The 15274-nt window shown below is 37.2% G+C and overlaps 1 protein-coding gene across 3 annotated transcripts in view; it reads right to left on the reverse strand.

Moving 5' to 3' along the window:
* The window catches only part of DNAL1 (dynein axonemal light chain 1), a 35025-nt gene that overhangs the window by 9932 nt on the left and 9819 nt on the right, over window positions 1-15274 (reverse strand). For all 3 annotated transcript variants that reach the window (XM_004739312.3, XM_013058856.2, XM_013058863.2), the window contains 2 exons: window positions 12391-12446; window positions 10806-10861 (listed from right to left, as the gene is read on the reverse strand). In XM_004739312.3, the coding sequence (XP_004739369.1) occupies window positions 10806-10861; window positions 12391-12446 (112 nt within the window). The remainder of the gene's footprint in view (window positions 1-10805; window positions 10862-12390; window positions 12447-15274) is intronic.

Raw genomic sequence — 15274 nt, forward strand, 5'->3', positions numbered from 1 at the left:
AAATAAGTGTACCCTGGGTAAATATCCTTAATGCATTTCCTGTACTGGTGGAAACAGGGGGAAGCCAAGAAGGGAGTGGCCTGAATTAGTCTGTGTGTCATCCCAACTCCCACAATTCATCATAGTTTCAACTTTGAACTTTCAACTTCATTCATATATCAGAACTTTGTGATTTAACCAAACCCCCTCCTCTAGTAGTTTTCTGGTATCTTCTCCCAAAGGACCTAATATAGCCTATCTTTCAGAAGAGGGCAATCAGTCTTCAAATAATTGAAAATGTATTGTGTAAATTTTCATCTTACCACATCTCCATTCATCTCATGTCTCCAATTTAGAAAGTGTGAGGTAGCAGGAAAAACACTGACTAAATATGGATTATAAGATTTAGGCTCAATTCTGGGTTCTGCTGCTTAGTTAGTTTTGTTTTACATGTGCGAGTGAGGACCCTCAGTCAATTTCACATAGCCAATTTGTTGAATTTACTCTTTCACTGATCTGCTGAAAAACTGTTCAACTACTTATAAATGACAGCAATTCATTTTAGATAGGGTAGAAATTTCTTTAGCTAGGATAACTTTTGAAGATGTCTGTGATGTTTTATTCATCCAAGTACTAATTAAATTTTAGTTTAGTTTTCAGGATGTAGCTGTTTTACCACTGCTGAATTGCAGTGCATTTGAGGACTTTTCTTTGCTTGGCAATATGACTTTGCGGAATGAGAGTTTCTTATGTATATTGACTCACAAATGTATAGATTTGGGATGCCCAGAGCATAGTTCTTTCAAATCATTTTCAATCCATTCCGCTACTGTACTTCCGTAAATGGAAGGATTTGCTAACCAGCTCAATTAGATTACTGTTTTTATTGTTCTAATCATTTGAGAAGTGATTAGTGTCTAAATTATGAAACTGACATTCTACAAAGATGGACTGAAAAAACACAGCTGAGATGAAACAGCTGTATATTAAGACTAAATAAAACCTTAAAAAATTTCAAGGTGTTGAAACACAATTTTCTATATAGTTTTATGTAGGTAATAATGATAAGATTTTAGGAAAGCAATCTGGTGACTACGAACCAGCAAACCTGGCTAAACTGGTGTAGATCAGTTCAGTGAAATCTGTCATTAAGTGCACTGGCTCTTTGGAGAACCGGACATTGAGTAAACAGGTACTTAGCAAACTGGTCTGCTTCTGCATGTGATCAAATCATTCCTCCTCCTAGTTTCTTAGTCTGTAAAGTAAGGAGGTTGGCATATTGAGATATCATTTCACACTCATCAGGATGGCTACTATCAGGCAAATGGAAAATAACAAGTGTTGGCGAGTATAGAAAGAAATTGGAATCCTTGTGCAATAATGGTGGGAATGTAAAATGGTACAGCTACTATACTACAGAACAGTTTGGTGGTTCCTCCAAAAATTAAAAATATGTGATCTAGAATTCCCATTCCTTTTTTTTTTTTAAAGATTTTATTTATTTATTTGCCAGAAAGAGAGAGAGAGCACAAGCAGGGGAAGTGGTGGGCAGAGAGAGAAGCAGGCTCCCTGCTTGGCAAGGACTCTGATGCAGGACTCAATTCCAGGACCCTGGGATCATGACCTGAGCCGAAGGCAGACGATTAACCAGCTGAGCCACCCAGGCATCCTGGAATTCCCATTTCTGAGCATACACCCAAAAGAACTGGAAGCAGAGTTTTGAAGAGATACTTGGATACAGATGTTCACAGCAACATTATTTATGAGTCAAAGGGTGGAAATAACTCAAGTATCTATTAATGGATGAATGGATAAACAAAACAAAATATAGTATATACATACAAAAGAATATTATTCATCCCTAAAATGGAAAGAAATTCTGATACATGCTACACATAAATAGGATATTATGCTAAGTGAAATAAGCCAGTCACATGAAGACAAGTACTGTATGATTCCATTTACATGAGGTACATATAGTAGTCACATTCACACAGACAGAAAGTAGAATGGGGTTTTAGAGCTGAGGGGAGGGGACAGGGAAGTTATTGTTCAGTGGGTACAGAAGTGCAGTTTTACCAGTTGAAAAGAGTTTTGGAGATGGATAGCACTGATGGTTGTACAATAATACAAATATACTTAATACCATTGAACTGTACTTTTAAAAATGGTTACCATGGTAAATTTTATGTTATGTGTATTTTGCAATAATTTTTTAAAAAGGAAAGGAAATGAGGAGGTTGGACAAGAAATTCTCTTAGATCCCTTTCAGCTATTAAAGTTTATGATTCTTTGAGGTCAACAAAGTATGAAATTATAAGTACTGAAAACAAACAAAAAAAAGTGTCTTCCATAAATAATAGTACATTGGAAGTTGTAGGAATGGGAAGGGCTTAATAAAGTGCTATAAAAACCTCCATTTTGGACCATACAAAATGATGATGATTATTATTAGTGTTTGCTTTTGATATAAAGTAATGAATTCAGATAACAATTTTCTTTAAGAAGATCTGATTCATAAACAGTTAAGAGCTGTTTATAGGCAATTGATTATAAATATACCCAAAACAGCTTTTAATATTATAAACAGGAAGTGATTAGAGAGAAATTACCTCATTCATCATAGCAACAAAAACTGTAAACTATCTAGGAATACATTTTTTTAAAGATTTTATTTATTTATTTGACAGAGAGAGACTGGGAGAGAGGGAACACAAACAGGGGGAGTGGGAGAAGGAAAAGCAGGCTTCCTGCTGAGCAGGGAACCCAATGTGGGGCTCAATCCCAGGACCCTAATATCACGACCTGAGCTGAAGACAGATGCTTAACGACTGAACCACCCAGGCGCCCCAGGAATACACTTTTGTAAGAAGTGTACAGGCCTTACAGGAACTAAAACTAAAATTCTACTGAAAGACATAAAAAAATCTGAATAAATCTGCCTGTAAGGGAAGTCTCATTATTATAAAGATATCAATTTTTGGGTGCCTGGGTGGCTCAGTGCATTAAAGCCTCTGCATTCGGCTCAGGTCATGATTCCAGGGTCCTGGGATCGAGCCCCGCATCAGGCTCTCTGCCCATCAGGCAGCCTGCTTCCCTTCCTCTCTCTCTGCCTGTCTCTCTGACTACCTGTGATCTCTGTCAAATAAATAAATAAAATCTTTAAAAAAAAGATATCAATATTCTCCAAATCAATCTATAAATTCAATGTAGTTCTAAGACTTCCAATGGGAATTTATTTTTGTGAGCTTGATAAACTGATTTTCAAGTTTCTCTTAGGGAGTAAATATTTAAGAAAAGCCAAGCATTTTGAACAAAGAAAGAGGACCTATCCAAACAGATATCAAAATATATTATAAAGCTAAAGAAAACTAAACCAGCATATTGGAGCTGGAGTATATATATAAGTAAAACAACAAATAGAAAGTTGGCCATCCAGGAACCCACTCATGCATACACAGAATTTGGTAGGTGGCACTTACAGTGGGAAAAAGAGATTTTTTCAATATATGGCTAACCATTTGAAGAAAAAAAAATAAGGTTTGATACCTGCCTAATGAAATATATAAAAATAAACTCCAGATGGACTAAATATATAAACTTCAAAATTTTACACTTAAAAAAAAACTATAGAAGTACTAGAAGAAAATGTGACTAAGACCTTCTATATAAGATACAAAACATAGAAGTCATAAAGTTTGATAAATAAATTTGACAAATTTTAAAATTCCACTTGGCTACTACAAATAAAGTAAAAAGACAAGGGACAAACTAAGAGAAAATACGTTTAATAATTCTGAAAACTGGGGTCCTTGGCTGGCTCAGTTGTAAAAGCATGTGGTTCTTGATCTCAGAAGGTGGGTGTGAGTCCCATGTTGGGTGTAGAGATTACTTAAAAATAAAATCTTAAAAAAAAAATCTCAAAACCCTTTGCATTAAATTGAAGTGTGGAATCTGCAATCAGATTGCCGAGATTTGACTATCTTGGCCAAGTCCTCCACCCTGTCCACCTTCTTCCTCCTACTCTCTGCCTCTCTTCCATCATTTTCTTTTTTGTTTATCTAGTCATCCATTGAAGTACACTTGGGTTGCTTCCATCTTTTGGCTATTGTGAATAATGCTGTTATAAACATGGGTAAACAAATATTTGCTTGTATTTTAGAGGAGAATCATTAGTTTGTTTTTTGAATAAAAAGTAACATACAAAATAACAACAAACCAAAACAAACAAAAAACCCTGAACACTACAAAAGAAAGCATAAAAAGAAAAGTGTTTCACATCTCATACCTCTTCCTTTCTGCAGAGGTAACAGCTATCACCAGAAATATTATATATAGATCGATCTATCTGTCTATATACATACACATTGCTTATATTTTTCACTTGACAATATACCTTGAAAATTATTCTACCCACCATGTAAAGGTAAGTCCTTCCTCATTTTCCCCTTGATATGTTATTTATTTATTTATTTAATGTACCTAGTCTACAACTGACAGACACCTAGAGTGTTACAGCTTTTTATACAAGCTATGTTGCAAATAATATATTTGATCTAACATCTTTGCCCATATACATGAGCATGAAAAAAAACTCTTAGATGTGGAATAGCTGGAAAAAGTAAATACATACTGGGGGCCTGGGTGGCTCAGTGGGTTAAGCCTCTGCCTTCGGCTCCGGTCATGATCTCAGGATCCTGGGATCGAGTCCCGAATCGGGCTCTCTGCTCAGCAGGAAGCCTGCTTCCCTCTCTCTCTCTCTGCCTGCCTCTCTGCCTACTTGTGAGCTCTCGCTCTCTCTCTGTCAAATAAATAAATAAATCTTTAAAAAAAAAAAAACCCATACTGAAGACTGTGATAGCTACTACAAACTGCTGGTCTCAGCAACAGTGTTTTGTTTTATTTTAAAGATTTTATTTATTTATTTGTCAGAGAAAGAGAAAGACAGAGAGAGCACAAGCAGAGAGAGCAGCAGGCAGCATGAGCAGCAGACTCCTGGCTGAGCGGGGAGCCCAATGCAGGACTCCATCCCAAGACCCTGAGGTCATGACCTGAGCGGAAGGCAGATATTTAACCCACTGAACCCCCAGACGGCCCTCAGCAATAGTTTTTAAGAATGTCTGTTCACTACACTTGGGCACTTCACATAACTACCTAAGACTGAGTGTTTTTATTTTGAAATGAGAATTTTTTTTTAATCTTAAAATGAGGACATTTTGTGAATTTCAAAGGAGACAATACATATAAAGAGTCTGTTACATAGATAATAAATGTTAACAACAATAATAGTAATAATATTCTTAACAATGGATATTAGAAATATTGAGAGTGATTAGAATTCAATAAGAAAAAAATAAAGCCAATAGAAAAATGGGTAAAAACTTTATTTGGTCAATTTCCAAAAGAGGAAACATACATAACAAAAATATAGGAGGACATTCAAAATCAGAACTAGAGAATACAGATTAAAACAACACAGTAGTCTGGGGTGCATGTGTGGCTCAGTGGGTTAAGCCTCTACCTTTGGCTCAGGTCATGATCCCAGGGTCCTGGGATTGAGGTCCTGGGATTGAGCCTCGAGCCCCACATCGGGCTCTATGCGCAGCAGGGAGCCTGCTTCCCCCTCACTCTCTGCCTGCTGCTCTGCCTACTTGTCATCTCTGTCAAATAAATACATAAAATCTTTGAAAAAAAACAACAACAACACAGTACTCCATTTCTGCCTATCATATTTTACCATAATAAAAACAGGGATAATACTAATGATATTGAGGGCGGAGGGGATAATCCTCTCCCATACACCATTGATGGAAGTAGAAACTGGCACTAGCATTGTAAGAGCAATTAGAGGTACCTACCAAAAATTTAAATATGCACAAATATTCTCAGCATTTCTACTTACAGCAATCTAGCCTAAATAAACATTCAAATAACTGTTGAAGGTTATGTGTGAAGATATTCACAGCAGCATGATTTGTAATAGCAAAAAGAAAAAAGATACCCCTTCCTGAAACAAATAATATGAACACTCAGCAGTATAAGGAATAAATGCATTTTTATATACTGAAATGTGAAACTATAAGCTATTAAAAGCTATTTATAAGCTATTAAAAAAATAATGCACTGGGGATTCAGTTAAGTGTCTGCCTTGGGCTCAGGTCATGATCCCAGGGTCCTGGGATTGAGCCCCGTGTCAGGCTCCCTGCTCAGCCGTGAGTCTACTTCTCCCTCTGCCCCCACACCCCCAATTTGTGTGAGATCTCTATCTGTCTCTCTCTCAAATAAATATATACAATCCTTAAAGAAAATGAAAATGCAATGGGGTGCCTGAGTGGCTCAGTCGGTTAAGCATTCCACTCTCAATTTTGGCTCAGGTCATGATCTTGAGGTTGTGAGATCGAGCCCCACATTGGGCTCCCGGCTCATTGAGAAGTCTGCTTCTTTCCCTCTTCTCTCCCTCCGCCCCTCCTCCAGCACACGCTCTCTCTCAAATAAATAAAATAAATCTTTAAAAAAATATATTAAATCTTCATGTTTTGCCATGGAAGGATATCCCTGATATACTGATGAATGAAAAAGCAGAAAAAATATGGCCTGTATATTATCAGTACAAACATATAAACATATATATATACACACCCATACACACACACACACACACACACAGATATCTATAGGTATAAAGAGGAAAGACTTTCAAAGTGTATTTCATGTATTAATGAAATGCTTGATTTGTTTTTTTATATTAACGTATATTATTCTTAGAATTAAAAAGGTAACCTAATAGTTTCTGTAATTAGGAACATATTGAGTCACTCAGTAAATATTTACAGAGTGCCTACTACACCTATCCAGCACTGACATAGATGCGATGAACAAAACTGATGTACTCATTAGAACTCGACTGTGTGTGTGTGTGTGTGTGTGCGTGACATGACAGAGAATAAACAAATGAAAATTTCAGATAATAACAAGGAAGATGAAGAAAACTGTAAGTGGCAAGAGTTACTGGCCTAGAGGGCAACTTTAGATATATGGCAGCTGGGTCGCTTCTGCGCAGGAGACATCCAGGCTGAAGTGTGAAGGTCAGTAATGAAGAAATCCAAAGTAACAGAGTTGATAAGGCCGTAGAAATAGCAAGTACGGGGGTCTTCAGGTGGGAACAGACCTGGTGTGTTCAAGGAGGAGACGGACCAGTGGCTGTAGATTACCAACTATGAAGAGTGACATGGAATGAGATCTGAGGGAGGCAGAGGCCAGATCACATACACAAATGGGCTTGCAATGTACCTTGTTAGCTTTCCTGAGTCCTTTCCTTTGATTTAACAATCCAGGTTTCACATATTAGTCATCTGTAACTTACAGAGCCAGCTATGTGAATTCATGCTTTGAGGCTGGTGTGTCTAGGTGAATAAATCAGTTAGTACGTGAACCTGCCTGAAGCCTGGTGTCTGTATCCCGATGCACTTATTTTCCTTTCATCTATGCATAAGTAGTAAAACTTGTGGATTGGTAAAATGTTTGATGTATACATAGTATATACACATACACATATATGTACACACACACACACACACACACACACACCCGGGAAGAAAACTGCTGGGTGGTATTGATAGAAGTCTGTGGAAAGTGAAGAGATCTAAGCAAGTGATGGTTCAGCTACATAATACCTCTACACATGCCTTTAATCCTGTATTCATAATTTCTTTGTGGTTTCTAGGTATATATTATATTTCATGGGAGAAGGTATATACTATAGCAGTGCTTGAGAATCTGGTGTTCTGTAAAAACCTGGGGAACATCAAGCATCTGGCGTATTAATCCCCAGAATTTGGGGCATGTTTACTTGCAAACTCTTCCTTTACAGATAATTCAAAGTAATGTTTAGCTTGAAATATATTAAATTCTGAACTTCTGTTGACAAATTAGCATTGTACCCATTATGAATAATGTCTCTATACTTGACATTTTTACCATCTAGGGCCCAGAAGAATGGAAAGAAGGAAAAATTCCTTTACATTTGTGAATCATTTAGAACAGCAAGAAAAATTTCATTTCACAGATCATTAAAGGATTTCACTTATCATATCCAACTAGCAAGCACCCAGTTCATCTACTGGTTATTATTTTGAGGGAGAAAACTTCTTTTATTTAACTCCAGAATGTAATCTCTGAGAATTTCCAAATATTTTGTAAGTTTATTGGTAACACTTCATGTGGGTGAGTAAAGACATTTCAAGATAATTCCAAAATCACAACTCTGAACACGGACTCCTGTTCAGGTATTATAGTGGCCTCTGCAACAAGGGGACGGCCACTTCAGCCTGTCTGGTTTGGTGAGGTTATTGTCGAGAAGCTCCGTAGATTCATCCCTGCTGGTTCTTAGGAAGCACAAGCTAGACTTACTGGGGGAGTGAGAGGAGAAGGCCAGAGTCATAAAAAATATCGGACTGTTGGGATGCCTGCATGGCTCAGTCAGTTAAGGGCCTGCCTTTGGCTTAGGTCATGATCCCAGGGTCCTGGGATGGAGCCCCACTATCAGGCTCCTTGCTCAGTGGGGAGCCTGTTTCTCCCTCTGCTTGCCCTTCCCCTGCTTGTGCTTTCTCTTTCACTCTCTCTCTGACAAATAAATAAAAATAAAATCTTTTTTAAAATTTCAGAATGTTTATAAATTATTTAACAATAAACACTTTAAAAAAAATTATTGTTGGGCGACCTGGGTGGCTCAGTCACTAAGCATCTGCCTTCAGTGCAGGTCATGATCCCGGGGTCCTGGGGTGGAGCCCATCATGCTCCCTGCTCAGTGGGGAGTCTGCTTCTCCCTCTCTCACTTCCCATCCCCTCTGCTCATGCTCTCTCTCTCTCTCTGTCTAAAATAAACACATAAAATCTAAAACAAATTTAAAAATTTGTCTTTTGGGGAACGGATACAAGAAAAAGACATTGACTTTGTCATTCCTGAAATTGCCTAGATTTACAGTATTGTTTCATCTCAACATTTTTGCAAGGAAATTCAAATGGCCAATAAATACACAAATAAAATACAGTGTCAAAAACTTAAAAATTTTTAAATGCCCATGTTTGGTAAGGGGAAACAGGAGCCCTGATACATTACTGGTAGGAATATAAATTGTTTCAAACTTTCTAAAGGGTAACCTGATAATATGTTATATAGAAGCCTTAAAATAAATTTATACTTCTTGACCCAGCAATTCCACTTCAAGGACTTTATCCAAAGAATTACTCACAGATATGTGTAATAATATAGCTAAAAGGAGATTTCTAATAGCATTTATGGTAACAACTCCAAACTAGAAACAATGACTAATAAGTAACTGACTTAAATTATGGTAAATCAATAAAATAGAATATTACGCTGTTATTTAAAAAGGGTATGGTTGAAAATTATTTAAAAAACTTGAGTTATGGGGCACCTGGGTGGCTCAGTGAGTTAAGCATTCAACTCTTGATTTCGGCTCAGGTCATATTTCAGGGTCAGGAGATTAAGCCCTGCGACAGGCTCTGCACTCCACAGGCAGTCTGCTTCTCTTCCTCTCCCTCTGTCCCTCCCCCTGCATGTGTGCACACAGGCATGCTCTCTCAAATAAATAAAATCTTAAAAAAAAAAAAAAACCAGAACAACTTAAGTTACATCCTCTGATCAAAAACCTCCAATGACTATTCAAGCCATTTGGAAAAAAAAATCCAAAATCTTGGGCACCTGGGTGGCTCAGCGGGTTAAGCTGCTGCCTTCGGCTCAGGTCATGATCTCAGGGTCCTGAGATCAAGTCCCACATTGGGCTCTCTGCTCAGCGGGGAGCCTGCTTCCCTCTCTCTCTCTCTCTGCCTGCCTCTCTGCCTACTTGTGATCTCTCTCTGTCAAATAAATAAATAAAATATTTAAAAAAAAAATCCAAAATCTTATTATGACCTATAAGGCTCCATGTGGCCTGGTTCCTGGCTTCCTACCTCAGAGAGGACAACTTCCCCCTGCCCCCACCTCATTCACGTCTTCTGCTCTTACTCAAGCATATCAAGTACCTTCAGTTTCAGGACATCTACCTTTGCTGTCCCACCTCAGTCTGGAACACCGTCCCTTGGTCAGCTCTAGAGCTTACATCCTCACTTCCCATCCACCCATGCTTTTGTATGTTTTGTTTTTCTTCATTGCCTTCATCACCACCCATATTATATAATCTATTGTTTACGTGCTCTACAAATATTTTCTAGTCTGCCTCCCTCTACTGTAATAGAAGTTCTAGGGGAGCAAGGACTTCCTTTCATATTTTTCTGTATCTCTGATGCCCAGAACAGCACCTGGCTTAAAGTAGGCATTCAGGAAATATACTAAATGAGTTTGTTAAATGAATGAATAACATGAAAAAAATCATCTTTACATATTAAGTAAAAAAATAAAAGATCCAAAATAGTATGTATAGTATGGTTTCATTTTCTACATCAAAGAATAGAAAAACATGCAAGAAAGATGACAATCAAAATGTCAGCAATATTTATGAGGTGCCTAGGTGGGGTAGTCCGTTAAGCATTCGACCCTTGTTTTTGGGTCAGATCGTGCGCAGGGTCACGATTGAGCCCCACCTCAGCTCTCCATCTCCCTCTGCCCCTCCTCCTGCACACTCTGTCTCCCTCAAATAAGTAAGTAAATCATTAAAAAAAAGTTACCAATATTTAAACTGTAAGTGATCTATAGGTACCTTTCATAGTTGCTTTTCTATTTAGTAAAGTTTCTACAATGGACAAATATTGCTTGTATATTAAGGAAAGAAGTGCATGCTTTTTTAAAGAAAGAAATAACAACCTACCAGTCCATTTAAGTTCTTTATGTTGTTTCTTCCTAAAGACAATATCCTCAAGTTTTCTGCAGTGGGGAAAAAAAAACCACAGTTATTTGTTTATGAGAATCATATTATAGCTGTTGTAAATGTAGTATAATGAAGTGTTAATAAACTTTATATAATAAATATACTTACCTAAGGAGTAAGAAAGGCTGTATTAATAAAAAGTGGTATTCAAGTAGGAAGTTGACTTACTTATCATTGAAGGTAAACACTACAGCTGTAATTTCACATCATGACAACATGAAATTTACAAATGGTCAGCTATTTTGAAAGCATGGTTTTAAATTGCTGGCTAGGAAAAATACTTCAGGGATAAAATAAATAAAGAAGATTTGAACTTTAAATTTGGAAGCCTATATACTTCAAATCTACTATAGCATGAGGACTCACATTAGAAAATAGGAACATATCTATGTATAGCCCGCCTCACTCCACAAAGGATTAAAAGTGAAATCAAATGAATTAGTATTTTAAAATCTTTTGCTTTCAAACATTTAAAGAGTTAGATTGTGATTTGCTTTAAAAATGCTTATTTGCGGGACGCCTGGGTGGCTCAGTTGGTTAAGCAGCTGCCTTCGGCTCAGGTCATGATCCCAGCGTCCTGGGATCGAGTCCCACATCGGGCTCCTTGCTCAGCGGGGAGCCTGCTTCTCCCTCTGCCTCTGCCTGCCTCTCTGTCTGCCTGTGCTCGCTTTCGCTCGCGTTCTCTCTGACAAATAAATAAATAAAATCTTTAAAAAAAAAAAATAAATGAAAATGCTTATTTGTGGGGCACCTGAGTGGCTCAGTGGGTTAAGTCTCTGCCTTCGGCTCAGGTCATGATCTCAGGGTCCTGGGATCGAATCCTGAATCGGGCTCTCTGCTCGGCAGGGAGCCTGCTTCCCCTTCTCTCTCTGCCTGCCTGCCTCTCTGCCTACTTGTGATCTCCCTTTCTCTATCAAATAAATAAAAAAATAAAATCTTAAAAAAAAAAAAGCTTATTTGTGGGGTGTCTGGGTGGCTCATGTCCTGCCTTTGGCTCAGGTCATAATCCTAGGGTCCTGGGATCCAGCCCTGCATTTAGCCCCACATCCAGCCCTGCATCCAGTTGCTTCTCTGCAGAAGACTGATTCTTCCTCTCCCCTCCCCCTGCTGGTGTGCCCTCTTGCTGTGTCTCTCTCTGTCAAATAATAAAGAAAATCTAAAAAAAATTAAAAAAAAAAAAAGATAAGGAGTACAACAAAAACAACGATGGTGAGGAATTAAAATTTAAATATTACAAGTATTAAACACAGGACAGATTTGAAAAATATATAATTAAAAAATCTAATTCTTCCATTTAAATGTAACTCTAAAAAAGCTTTAAAATGTCTTTAAAATGTTCAGATCTCGTGTTCTAATGTTCTTTGGATGACCACATTTAAGACACATGGTGGATATAGTCTCGCTGCCATCTGACAATTACTGTGGTTAAAACAGGTGCCAGTTTCTGGGATTACATTGTGTCTATGGAATGTTTATTTCAATAACGAGAAAATCCAAGAACCATCTGTTACTGTGGATCACTTACTTAAGCCATTGAGGTTGGCAATTTTTTCAATGCAGTTTGTAGACAGTGAAAGCTTCCTTGAAAAGAACAAAGGAAAACTTGAATTAATACGGAACAATTTTAAGTGGTATATTAGATAAATAAATAAATAAATAAATAAATCGTGTATCAGGAATTAATCAAGTGCCCACACAAGATAATATTTTAATATTAATTAATAAAATTAAAAAAAAACTTTCTGAAGGTAGATAATATTTTAATTTTAATTAATAAAATTTAAAAAAAAACTTTCTGAAGGTAATTTGGTGTTACCTATTAAATTTTTTAAATGCATGTGTTCTTTGACCCAGTAATTCATTTCTAGGAATACGTCCTATTGAAATGCTAATACCAATGCCAACAGATCTAGAAGATCTATAAGCTAGATTATTTAGTGTATTATACCAATGCCAACAGATCTATAAGATCTATAAGCTAGATTATTTAGTGTATTATTGTAATAGCAAAAAAAATGGGGAAAAATCTGTAAACATCTAGCAACTGAGGGATAATTAATGGAAAACTATGCTGTCACTAATACAAATGGAATTGGGCTCCAGATACCAGCTTGGGAAGATGTCCATGATGTGCGCTCAAGTAAAAAACCACCTAGCAGAACGATACATTTTAAATGATCCCTTTTGATAAAAAGCAGAACTATAGGGTATTTGGGTGGCTCAGTTGGTTAAGCAACTGCCTTCGGCTCAGGTCATGATCCTGGAATCCTAGGATCGAGTCCCACATTGGGCTCCCTGCTTGGCAGGGAGTCTGCTTCTCCTGCTGACCTCTCTCCTCTCATGCTCTCTCTCAAATAAATAATAAAATCTTAAAAAAAAAAAAGGCAGAACTATATATGTGCATGTGCAAAGATATTTATTTGCTTGAGTGTTAAATCATTCAGAAATGAATACTGAGGAAGTCATATGTAATCCTAACCACTCCACAGATTCCCCCAGAGAGAACTACTTTTAATAGTTTGTATATATTTGTCTAGATTTTTTCTACTCATAACTCAGTTATATAAAAAAATAATTTAGGGGTGCCTCAATGTCTCAGTTGGCTGAGCCTCTGACTATTGATCTCAGCTCAGGTCTTGAGCTCAGGGTCATGAGTTCAAGCCCTGGATTGGGCTCCACAGTGGGTGTGGAGGCTCCTTACCGAAAAAAAAAATAAAGAAAAGAAAAAAATATTGTACAGGGACATAACTACACATTCTTAGTCATCCCTTCTTTTCTTTCTTTTTTTTCATTAGACATCCTTTCTTGACAAAAACATTTAATATTTTAGTTTACTTCATGCAAAAAATATAATAAAAGCTAATTTTATTGAACACAATCTGTGCTCAGAACTCTCCCAAGTACATAAACTGTTTTAACCATCACAACAATCCTGTGAAATAAGTACTATTATGATCACCCGTATTTTACAAATGAGTAAACTGAGGTACAAAGATGTTAAGGAATTTGCCTAATATTACATAGCCAGAAAGGGGCAGAGACTAATTTAAACCCCTCCAAAACTGACGCTAAAACATGTGGTCTTATCCTTTCTGATATGACTTGAAGAAGAATTCTTCATCTTTTTTTAATAAAAGTAACTACTGTACAGTGTAAATTACTGGTCAAATCTGTATATTTTCCAATAATCCCCAACTCCTGACTACTACCAGTGGAAAATGGGAGTGCCTTAAATGTGGGAATGTGATTGGGGATGAATTCTTTAATTGGTGTCTAGGCAACCTACCCAAAGAGATTGTCAGCAAAAATATGAATAGGCTGACTCTTTCCAAGCCGCTTCCTAGTACTCTGGTACTAGGTACAAAACCTTCTCAAATGTTTACCTTTGAGATGTCTTTATGATAAAAAAGATATCTGACCATTTTGAAACAGTGCTCTTTGAAATCATGCTTTTGAAGCAAAAAAAAAAAAATCTAAGATGGAATTTTATATAATACACTGTGCTGTCATCATAAAGGACAAGTTGCATACAAAACGAAGTATGTTTGCTTTTCCCTTTCATTCCAAAGACAGATATTAGCCTAATGCATGGGTTCACAAATTATGTGTCTAAGAGATGTCAAGTTGCTTATTATAAATACAGATTGGGGTGCCTGGGTGGTTCAGTTGTTAAGCATCTGTCTTCGGCTCAGATCATGATCCCAGGGTTCTGGGATTGAGCCCTACATCAGGCTCCCTGCTCAATGGGGAGCCTGCCTGCTTCTCCCTCTCCCACACCCCCTGCTTGTGTTCCCTCTTTTATTGTCTCTGTCAAATAAATGAATAAACTTAAAAAAAAAAAAGATTCCTAGATCTCATCAGTAGCTATTTTGTTTCTGTAAATTGGGATGGGGCTTATCTCCTGTATAAGGAGATTCTTATGCTGGTGGTCAGTGCACTACACTTCAGTGCACTTCGAAGCACACAGAGTGGAGAAAGCAGAAAGAACCCTAGGTGTTTCTACAATAGTCTACAGCTCTGAGAAGAGACATTGCTGCCAGAGAGCATGGTCACAAGGTGTCATGGTTTAACTGCCTCAAATTTGCCACAGAAGCTTGCCAAAAAGTATATAAGTATTTAGAAAATAAGTTAAGAGGATGAGTCCTAGGATCAAGTCCCATATGGGGCTCCCTGCTCAGCAGGGAGTCTGCTTCTCCCTCTGACTCTCTACTTCTCCTGCTTTCTCTCTCAAATAAAAAAAAAAAAAAAAGAAAGAAAAGAAAAGAAGAGGAATTAATATAGATTTGGTACTTAAAGTCATGGGAAAATAGAATTACAAAATAATAAATATAATTTGATCTCAATTAGGAAAAAAAATTAGAAGGCTCTATATCAAAATGCTAATACTGATTCTCAAAAGGTGGGACCAT

This window comes from Mustela putorius, unplaced genomic scaffold (genome assembly GCF_011764305.1).
Source record: "Mustela putorius furo isolate JIRA1106 unplaced genomic scaffold, ASM1176430v1.1 tig00000129_pilon_pilon_pilon, whole genome shotgun sequence".
NCBI classification, from domain to species: Eukaryota; Metazoa; Chordata; class Mammalia; order Carnivora; family Mustelidae; genus Mustela; species Mustela putorius.